This window comes from Bactrocera latifrons, unplaced genomic scaffold, assembly GCF_001853355.1.
Source record: "Bactrocera latifrons isolate USDA-ARS-PBARC rearing strain unplaced genomic scaffold, ASM185335v1 scaffold_44, whole genome shotgun sequence".
In the NCBI taxonomy this organism is placed as follows: domain Eukaryota; kingdom Metazoa; phylum Arthropoda; class Insecta; order Diptera; family Tephritidae; genus Bactrocera; species Bactrocera latifrons.
In genome coordinates, this window is record NW_017537090.1 from 502866 (window position 1) to 514802 (window position 11937).

Consider the following 11937-nt stretch of genomic DNA (forward strand, 5'->3'; position numbering starts at 1 on the left):
ACGCTGTCATCGAACTTGTTCGCTATCTCCGACGCAACGACTCGTTGGACGCTAAGGCTCGCGCTGAGTTTGGGGTTATGTCAGCTCGCTGCCGAGCTGTGAACGTTGTGAGCGCCAACATTTCGGACGAGTTTGCGTCTCAGAAGTTAATTCGCAACAGCGAAAATAACAAAGTCAAAAACAAAAGCAAAAAACACAAACAATAATAATACAAAAAAAGATGGGCTAACGAAAAATGGCGCAATAAAAAACGACCGGCAAATTTAGCGGATCTCAGTGAGTTTCGAAATAAAATTTCACGTCTCAGTTAGAATGAGCTTAGATTTAAGCGAGAGTTTGAGGCGAGAAGACCTTGCAAAATATTCACACAATTTGGACAATTATTGACAATAACAACACAAGTGAAAGTCGAAGAAAAAAACTTCAAAACTTTTTCAAAATAATATACTAAATAATTGAAAAGTTTTTGTATACATAAAAATAAAGAAAGAAAGCAAGTGCTGTATAAAGTAGTGCGCGTTAGTGCAAAAAGACTTACTGCAAAAGTGCAAATTAATTGGCAAAGTAAAAACAGAAATGAGTTTGCAAAGAACATTATTGGCTGTGCTGCTTAGTTATGCCGCAATGGATACACTAATTGGTCCACAGGCTGTGCAGGGCTTTGCACTCGGTCAATCGAAGTACGGACGCATCGAGAAGTTCCCCTACCAAGTGATGCTGATCGGCAAACAGTTGTGGCGCAAGCGCATACTCTGCGGCGGCACGCTGCTCGATCAACGCTGGATACTAACCGCTGGCCATTGCACCATGGGCGTCACACATTTTGACATCTACTTGGGCGCGCTCACCATCGAAGATGGCGCCGAAACGGGACGCTTGGTGCTGCGCTCGAATAAATTCATTGTGCACGAAGGCTTCAATCCCGACACAGCGGCCAATGATATCGCGCTCGTTAAACTGCCCATAGATGTAGCTTACACAGCGCGCATACAACCCGCAACGCTGCCATACCTAAGGCGCAACGACGCGCTGACCGGCGCCAAAGTCGTCGCTACCGGCTGGGGTGCCAACAATGAGATGTCCAACTACAACCCCATGCAATACACCGAACTGCGTGTGATCTCCAATCAGGAGTGCGCCAATGAATTCGATGTGGTGACAAACGGTGTGCTGTGTGCGAAAGGCTTGCGCGACGAAACCGTCTGCTCCGGCGACTCTGGCGGTCCACTCGTACTGAAGAATACGCAAACTGTCGTTGGTATTACGAGCTTTGGACCCGCCGATGGCTGTGAGACAAATATACCCGGTGGCTTCACGCGCGTCACACACTATTTGGATTGGATCGAAATGAAAACGGGCCGACTCGGACAAAACATGCATGAAGTGCCACAACAAACCGCGCAGATGCAGCGACTGCAGCCGGTGTCACAGCGCGCACAAGCGCTCATGCGCAAAGCTGTGAGACTCAACGAGAATGTGGTCTAACTTAGGGCGCCAGTAGGCGTGTGGGTGGGGAATTGCGAAATTTTCAAGGGAAGAATTTCGAAAAATTCACGTCTTTTGACTGACTGAAAACAAAGCTTTAACTAGTGATTTTTAACTCGTATTTATTATTAACTATAAAGAAATGTGTAAATACTCATGTTAGAAAGGAAGATATTTTTTAAGAAAAACAAGACGAGTGTTAGACAATGGCGCGCTCGGCTTGAGCTGCATAGCGCTCAGGCGCCCGCAAGTGATTCACTCGTGAAAGTGCTTTGACGCAAAATACCGTTTGCAGCGCGCACAGTCGACACAAGCGCGCTCGCGTGTGTGTGTGTGACAAACGGGACTCGTTCGACGCGTTTTTTCAAGCGCCTAGTTGCTGGCGGGCGTCATTAAAATGAGAGCAATTTTAAGCGATTTTAAGTGAAATGGTTTATGAAATAAGCCACATACACATGCATACTTACGTTTAAGTAATATATTGTACTACGAATTGGAAGATTGTGATATTTGTGAATAGTGTTTAATAGCAAAAATTAGGTGCAGGTGTGCCTGCGTGTGTGTGTATACGTGATTTATGTTCAACTTAAAAAAAATGTTGATGCAATGTTTCACTTAAAATTAATATTATTATAAATACACACACACACACATGAACAAATACACTTACATATATTTAGTATTAAGCATGATATTTAATGTATTATTTATTTTAATTAATTGCACGAAAGGAATTACGTGTTTGCGCATAACGTTCTTTCTTGGTTTTCTGCTGTTATATAAACTCACACACATACAAACTTATGTATCGGGTTGATAAAAAACACAAACTAAATGAAATTTAATGAGTCAAAAGACAAAAACAAGTTATACGGTTATCAGAAAACAATTAATATTCATATTTACATATTCTAACGTATTAATATATACATATACGTATATAAGAACAAAACAACAAAAACAGAAATAAAGCAAATTTAAATTCCAACAATATTTCAAACAAACTTATTTCGGGTTTTTCAATCCACGACTAGTCACACGTGCAATTGGAAATTTATCGGACGGGTCTACTGGGAATTTTACGTACAGCATTTGTATACATACATACATACTTCATATTATATACAATGTAGCAGTTGTGGTTCCAGGTGATAATTGATTGCTACGAGAATGGTTGCTTTAAACGTTGCGGAGAAGAACTTTAAGGTCAAATGAATCAGTAAAAGTGAGCAACGGTAACGGAAGAAATAGTGCGAACAGTGACATTTTGATACCTTTTCGTTGAAAAAAAATAAAATTAAAACTAATAAAATGGAGCGTGTGTCATTCGGCAGGTTGTTGAACTGTGATTTAAATATTTTATGTATGTATTTCACATATCTAAAAGCAAATTTGAAGAAAATACAAAAGAAGTCTGTACGAAAAATAAAGATTGCAGAAAAAACTGATTAAAATTATATATTAAATCAAAACTAATTTGTTTACAAAAATATATAATATTAAAAATTCTAATTAAATCAAATCTACCTAATTTACGAAAATATATATGATTTTGTTAATAATAATATATAAAAAATTCAAAAATAAAAAATAAATGCAACAAATAATTTTCCAAAATATTTCTAATAAATACAAATAAAATTTTATTAATTAAAGAAATAATTAATATTAAAAAGCAGACAACTTTTAAAAAAATAACATAACGATTAAATAAATTTGAACAAAAACAACGTGGAATTTGTAAGCGAATTAAAAAATTCAAAGAATTTATTTTTCAAGTGTTGTTAAAAAACTGACGACGGTTCAATATTTTAAACAGAACTAAATTTAAAAAAAATAAATCTTCAATAATTAATTTTCCTTTGTTTTCACATTGATATACATAAGTGGAAATAAAATTGTATACAAATACAAAAAACATAAATCAAAAAACCAAAAAATTATTATTTTTGAAGCTTTATCAATAAATTTGGAACATGCCAAACAAATAAATAAAAAGTCCATAATATTCTTACCAAGATCTAATAAACAAAAACACTAAATAAATAAAAAAAAAGTAAAAGAAAATAAAAAAGAAAAAGATTAAATTCTTAAAACGCCCAAATAAACTAAAAAACACGAAACATTGCAACTTTGTAAACCAATAAAATAATATCACTCGAAATTCATTCTCATAACAATACAACATACAACACTACAAAATAGATCAAGGTCATTGCATTGTCAGCTCAGTACAGGGAATCAAAATTTCAAGTTCCCAATCTCTGCATAAATTAGTCAAGGTCGTTTGAAAATCTGTAAGAAAACATCAAGAATTTTACTCAAGCTTTCTGAGTGAAAGAGAGCTAAAATTGAGCTTTTGAGTAAATTACTGAAATTTTTAACGCGTTTGTAGGTCAAGGTTTTCACAGCTATACACAGGTTATTGGAATTCTTTTTGATGTACTGAGAGTACAGAGTGTGTCATATAAAACATTCAGACATATTTATATTTTAAGATCACCAATTGAAGATAAAACTTTACAAAGTTGAGATGAGCTTTTAAGATATTTGCCTTTAGAGGTATTAATACAATATTAGCAATATAAGGAGACTCAAAAAGGTATATTTCTCTTGTAAAATGCATCTGCTAAGTATCTCAGATCCTTTGTGGTTTGTTATTTCATTTTGATGTCAGATTATTAATTGTTTTTAATCAATACATGTCCTTTTCTTATATACTTCATTTAATTTATATAAAAAAAAAACATTTGAATCACCCTGTGTCAACACCAAAATATATCAAAAGAGAAGTTTTAAATTAAATTCCTCTTCCATAACTTCGAAGTTTTACCACACACACAAATATTATACAATAGCTATACTGACAATAGAAATGAAATCCTTAATGCCACCACCAAAAGGTTCGTACACGCAATTCCATGCAAATAAGTTTTTTTTTTTATTCTATTTTCTTGTAATTTCTGATTTGCGTAACACAAAAACACGGTTGGCGCTTTACAGAATTTATTTTGCTTGCTTTTGTTTTTGAATCTTGTTCCGTGTGTGTGACCACATTTACATACATATGTACGCAGGTATGATAAGTAAGGGTGATGACGCGACTTAACTAACAAAAACTACACAAAATAGTGATTCAATTAGTTAAATCAAGTGACATCAGATGAAAACAGAAATTAACACAATTGAGAACTATTATTATTGAAAGAATTTAAAAGTAACAATAAAAAAAGGAAAGAAGAAACGAATAAACCATAACTTCTGTTGTACCGAAGCTATAATGTTTTGATGGGTGAGTTTGGTTATGGCAGGACACGGCTAAATCAACTGAACTTGTCTCGCTATCCGACGTTTTCCTTCTGACTGTTACACAATCATTACATACTTAATATGCCCCGTTCAGAGTAAAAAATGGCTCATGAAGTGCTTAATGATAATACTCGCTTACGGCTTCAGGTGAAAAGAGTTAGAGCATGGCTTAATAATCGTCATTGAGTAATGAGAGAAAAAAATATATATTCTCTGGATAAATTCGGTGCATATTTTAAAAGGGCCGCCATAGCATGTCATAGAACGACAATGGGAAATAAGAACAAAGCGTTTTCTTTTTTGAAAAAAGTCTTGCAGGCGGCCAGTCACGTTTGCGTGATCTTCTAAACGGAAAAGGAGCAACAAAGAGGAATTGAACCACAATTTTCGGAAGTCTTGCAGGCGGCCAGTCACGTTTGCGTGATCTTCTAAACGGAAAAGGAGCAACAAAGAGGAATTGAACCACAATTTTCGGGACCGATGAATTTGCGTAAATGAATTTGACGATTGAGCTGTCGGATTTCAATATGCTATAGTTTTTAAAAATTTATATATTAATCAAAGTGGATAGAATTCTAGGAATTTCTGTAATACAATGGCGCGCCAAAAGTTCATTAATCTTTTTTGACAACATTCTTTTGTACACTTTAATAGTTAAATAGAATTGTCCATCGAATTTATATATTGATTTCAGAAAAAGGAATGTTGCATTTGTCATGAAATCAGAATTGATTATCTATACTGCAATGGTGCTGAAGTTGTTCCCCAATTTGGGCAAACGCCCTGCACCTGCTTCGTTATGACAGCCATCAGGGTAAAATGTAAGGGTATTGATTGTCAGTATACATAGTAGTGATAGCAGATATATAATACGAACAAACCTTATTTTTATAACATTTTTTAATATAATATTAATATTTATATATAAATAAAAACCTCATATACTATGATTCGTAAAGCCTCTTTTCTAATTGAAGATCAAACAATGTATTATGGAATATCCTTTAGTATTTGACAAGATATATTCACGAAATTTGGTATTGATTATTTCCTAAGAGAACAATGTAGTCTCTGAAGAAATTGCTCAGATCGGTTAACTAAAGCATATACATAGCTTCCATACAAACTTAACACATAGTTACTAACAGAAATGCACCTGTGAAGGGTATTTAGCTTCGGTGCAACCGAACTTAACGATTTTTCTTGTTTTATTTTGAACTTATGCAAATTTTCTTTGTTACGGTTCGATTTCTTGTTTATGTTGATTTCACGTTTAATCGCTGGTTTACATTCTAGTTTCAATAGATATGTTGAACCACATTTTTTTGTTTTCAATTCAGGCGAGCGGATTAATCACAAGCCATGTGGAAAATGTTTAATGTGTGGCGAATGAACTTATTTTAGTGCACGCTTTATCTAACTACTTTAGTTTTAGGCGGCTTCGACGCTCTTTTGGTCAATTGTTTAGGTTGTTATTGCTTTATGTACTTTCTAGTCTATATATGGATGTACATATGTATGTGAATATTTATAAATAATGTGCGTTGTCCGTAGTAATTCGAAATAAATTTAATGCAAATTAATTTGCAAATTTGAATGTCGCATAATTTCGCTATTAATATTATATAGCTTTTCTAACGGTTTGTAAGTTTTTGCGAACGCGTGTTCTCAGACTCGGTTAACTGTAAGTCAGCCTATTACTATTTTAGAAACAGTTAGAAATATAAAAGTCTGTGCGTCAAGTTTGCCGCGCGTTCTGTGGTAAAGTGGTACAACCGGAAAACTTGAGTTATTTATGAGCCTTAGTAGTTTCTTCAAAGCACTGTTTAACGCAATCATATATTTAACTGACTTATAGCTTATACATAATGACTAACTTTTCTTGTTTTATCATTCGGGATTTGCGTCGTCACATTTTTAATGATTCACTTCAGACCAGTATGTGTAGTCGTAGTTGAGAATTGGTTTCAAACTGGAATCTGTAGATATCTACATAATTTAAACCATTATTTCCTAAGTTATTGATACTCCATGGACTTGTGCCAATATAATATGTATCTCATGCATATGTTTTACATATATATATGTATATATGTATATGTATATTGCTTAAAACAGAGGCGAACTCATTGAGTTTTCCTCACTTCGACGAGATCTCACGTCATACCATAAAGAATGGATGTCAGAAATGAGCTCATATATATTATATTGAGGGGACTCACAACTTGTCATAACGCATCGTAAAATTGTAAAATCACAGGGTTTTTACACATGTTTAAAATTTTTTTTGTTGGATTACATACAAAAAGAAATCAATTGAAGCTAATATTAAACGTGAGTCGGTACGCGCATTGAAAGCTATTCTGGAGTTTGACTTTAACAACTGTTTCGAGGATTGGAAAACACGTTGGCACAAGTGTGTTGGGATCAACATGAACACAGTCTTGGTATGCATCTAAGGAGGTCGAGTAAAGAATTCAAGTCGATCGGAGCAACTATTTCGTCGACATTTTTTTTAAATACAAACTGTTAGCCGATCAACTAGAAACTTTCAGAAAATGTTTTCAAATATGTCTATTTCGATATATATGCGAAACAAAAATCGGTTGTTTGAAATATACACGTGTATGATTTGGTTCTTAAAGCCCTTTTGGTGCTTACTTGATTTTCTTTTGCCAAATGATGCATAAATTGTCATAATCAGGGGACAAGTTAATTTAAAATTAAATTAAAAGGTGTGTGCTTTTTTAAGCTTTGAATATATTTCTATGCCAAGGACTGTTTTGTGCAATTTTAAACAATTGCATTGAATTGTTTTTGTTCCTCGTCACAATAGTTTAGCACCCCCCAATGCTATAGCTTCAAATAAAAACCTCATATTAATACTTACAATACAATTACTAATATTAAGCCATAGAGTTGAAAGCTATTAAGACTGCGGTTTGTGCAATAAAAAGGGGCCAAAGACCACCTGTTCAAGTAGATAACATTTGACAGCTAATTGAGAAAGGTAAAGTGTGTTTTTCTCTAATTTTTGCAATGTATACAAATCGGGCTATGGTATATATTTGTGTATTTAGCTATATATGCATGTAATCCTAAGCACTTGCATATTTTAATTATAATCCAAGCGGTATTCAATTCTTTCATCAATCAATTTTTTTACGTTGTATAAATATTATTAAAATAATACTTATTTTCTGTACCATTAATGCTATTCACAGTAGCTGAGCATTTACTTTAGTCATAATCACCTTAGCATGTTTAATTAAAGTCGAACTTGTTACGCTAATAAGTATGTTTGATTTGAAGGATTTCTCAATTAACGAGTATATAATATACACATAAGCAGAGTTTACGTTATACGTAAATATATAAAATAAAAAATTCTATTGGCCAAAATACACTTGTGCCAACTTATTGGCGAACCTCGAAACAGTTGTGAAAGTCTCTTTCCGGAGAAGCCTTCAAACCGCTTAGCGTTTATTGGCTTCAATTGACTCACAACGCTTTCCCCGGAGCTTTCGTTTGAATTTGCTGAATAACAAGAAGTCATATAGGGTTAAATCAGGCGAATGCGGTACGATATTGGTTGAACAAGCGTCCATGCAGTATGCGACGGTGCAATAACGTGGTGCAAAAATCAAGAGTTGTCGGCACATAAATCCGGACTCTTTTTACGAGTAGCTTCGCGCAAAAAAAGCAGGACACTCAAATAATATTCCCAGTTTGGCAAGTTGGAAGGAATTCGGAGTTACAACACGATAATCGAAGCCGGAAAACTGTCAACAAAACCTTGATTTTTGACCTGCTTTGAAGTGCTGTTTTTGGCTTCGGCTCACCTTTGCAACCATATTCGGTCGATTGATCGTCTGCTTCTAAGTCGGAACCATAGATCCAAGACCCATCGCCATTAATAATACGTTTCATGACATTCTGGCAGTTGGAAAGCATTCTTTCAGAGATGTTAACGCGACGCTGTAGAAAAAATTGAGTTACTTTGGAACCAATCTTGCTTTCACTTTTCCTAAGCCCAAGTGATCTTTTAAAATAGTTCTCACCGATATTCCAACAATGCCATCGAGATTTCTGTCTGTTAGTCGTCGATTCTCAAGCCTTCCTTTATTTTGACTGACGTGTTGCTATCAGTTGATGTCGATGGCCGTCCGATGTTCGTCGTCAACGAGTTCTCGACCCTCCTTGAATAAATTGTACCAATCAAAAACACTTGCTCGCGACAATGAGAGCGATGAATGTTGGAAAAGGCCCTCAGTTAGTTATCACTGAATGCTTTTCCCAACATCATGAACGTTTCGGCACCAGAAATTTTAATGAAACTTCCTTTTTGAATAATTACACTAATCGTAAAAATCGCCGAATGCACTTTATGTACTTCATAAAGACAAGCGTATACTAAACACTATTGAATATATTGATGTGACATTTGATACAGATGTCACCGACAGTCATACCAACATAGAAAGAGTATTTTGTCTAATGGGTTTTCCCTCAATTTTTTTTTTTTGTTTTTTATTAAAAATTCTTACTTTTTGCCCACAGTGGCTTGGTGGGTTGGTAAATCAATTATTTCTTCTTGAATTCAATCTTCTTGAGTAGTAAAATTGATAAATTTCAAAGAAATTATGGGACATCCACACTATAAAGACCGATTTGATTGAATATTTTAATAGTTTCTGAAAATTTATTCACAGTAAATTGAGAGAATATTGTCAGTTTTACAATATTTGATATAAATGAAAGTTGTTTTCAGAAATCTTTAATGGCTATAGGAATAGAAAATACCGTAATCAATGCTAAGTTCTAAGAACTGGAATACTACTTCTGTCTATTTTTAATGTATTTTAGATAGTCCCCCAATGACTTATAATAGTCATAATAGTGAATGAATGATAACCAGATTAGCGCTCTTTAATATCGTTCTAATGGAATATTTTGCATGAGATTAGTTATGAGACCCTGCTACTTGAAAGACTCATAGTCTTTTCCAACATCATTTATTTTGATGATAAAGTTAATCGGTTATTGTAGGATACACAGCTGAGAGGAGCTTTTGAAAACTTGCTCTCATAAATGCATTCCGCAAAGCTGACATCAATTCAAATTCGGCTGAACTGCTGAATTTTTATTGCTATTCTTTCCTTTTCATTTCCTCGCAAGAATATTTTTACATATTTTTATATGTAATGTAATTATGTGCATATGTGCATATGAGCATTATACAACTCGGTTAACAAACTCCAATTTAAGCGGTAATACTAGCAAGTAATACTTTATATTGCGTATAATATTAATTATATCAAGAAATTCTAATTACGAAAGTCTTTCTTAAAGCAAAATTTGAATAAACTTACTGACAAGCAAATAAATTTCACCGCAATAATTTATGTTTCCTTTAACCAAACGGAAGCCAAGTAAGTCTGTCTAAGCTGACACTAATGACACACTCAATTACTGCTTTTTGTAATCGGAGGTGCCCGTGATCATTGTGATCATAAATCACGCCATAAATTTTATTTACAGTAGCGGATATAACATAAAGTAATTAAAATATATAGGGTATCCCATTATTAGACTGATATGTTTACATACTTTATTTATATTAGACAAAAAATGTAGTCAATAATTTTTTGTAAACTTGAAATCTTGCAATATATCTACTTCTGTTAACCCTAGGAATTCCCCAAAAAAAGTGTTCCACCTGACAAGGTTGTTTTACATTTTTGGTGCAACAGAATATATTTTTGGCTTTTGATTTATTCGATCTTATAAGATAATATATATAAGCCAATATAAATTTCCGCCAACTCGAAGGAAATCTGCCTGAAAGTGTGAGCTCCCAAGTGTTTAAGGATTAATCTCTTAAACACGGGACAATATTGAAGGAAGTAATGAGATGTTTCTACCTCGTCTTCTTTTATGCAGCTGGCATCCGGTAATATTCTCAACTTTGCAGTGCGTATCGATTGGTTAATGGCCTGTTAGCAATCCTACTCCAGGGAAAGGCTACCTCACTGAGGGAAAAGAGTTCAGGTCAGAGCATCTCTTTTGAGGGATCGACAAATCTTCCGACAGCTCAAGTACCTGTAGCCAAAGATATGTGGGAAGAGGAAAAAGCCAACAGAGTTGAGTTTGGATTTCAGAAACCCACGTTTCATAGCTACTTTCACACCCATACAGTTATCGGCGTTATTTATGGGCATTATATGTAAAATGGCATTAAGAGCCTTATTGCACCATACATGCTAATGAGCGGCACTCGTTGAACTCTCTCGATCTTCCATGCAAGTGTGGACTTTTATACATAATGGTCATACAAAAACCCCATAGAACATATTAGTTTTGACCGACGGGTCGTAGAGTTAATAGACTACTTTCGGTAAGAGACCCCACTTTTTACCAATAGCTCATCTGAAGCAGTAAAAGGCGGTTAATGCCTTCCGTACTCTGACCTCGATATCGAGCTTCAAATATTTCATCGTACCTGCAAGCTGTAGTCGGATACTTTACATCCGCGGCAATAAATACTCCAGGATCTTTCATCTTCTGGTAAATTAAATCACCTCGATTTTATTTGGTTTACTGGCGACGCCGCTCTCACCTACCCAAACAGTTATGACGCTCAAATACCTTGCGCCATCTTATATACGGTAGCCAAGAACCTTCCTCTGATCATGAGTGCTACATCGTCTGCATAGGCAATCAGCCGGCAGTCGCAATGCTGAAGTTTTTTGAGCAGATCGTCGACGGACGAGCTCTATGAAGAAAGAACTCACATTTCGTCGAGCACGTTCGCTACCTTACTCCTTCACTCTATCGAAAAGAAGACTAAAAATAAGGTCTCTAATATTTCATTCAACTCAAAACCCGTCCAGGATTGTTCCCATAATTTCTAGAAAGGTCCAAATCGAGAATGCTTTACACCTTTGGGCTTAATACGTCCCCTCAGCCTCTTAAACGTTTTTAGATTGAAACCGGAGAGTCTGGATAAAGGTTCTGTTGGCAGCCAAACGCTAACCCTATGGCGCAGTGGAGAATCCACAGCCTTCAATCCGGCTCACTTTCATACTTTCCTCTTACGGTTTTTTTTTTTCCAATTGCGATTATTAATTTGGAACTAGCGGT

The 11937-nt window shown here is 35.0% G+C and overlaps 1 protein-coding gene across 1 annotated transcript; it reads left to right on the forward strand.

Moving 5' to 3' along the window:
* The first annotated feature begins 247 nt into the window (after nt 1–247).
* Nucleotides 248–2080, forward strand: LOC108972963 (brachyurin). Its single transcript, XM_018939932.1, has one exon. It carries the CDS (start codon nt 577–579, stop codon nt 1483–1485), a length of 909 nt encoding a protein of 302 aa, XP_018795477.1. The 5' UTR covers nt 248–576; the 3' UTR covers nt 1486–2080.
* The last annotated feature ends 9857 nt before the right edge of the window (nt 2081–11937 follow it).

Coding starts and splice junctions, on each gene's coding strand:
- LOC108972963 (XM_018939932.1), top strand. CDS start 577: ATGAGTTTGCAAAGAACATTATTGGCTGTGCTGCTTAGTTATGCCGCA.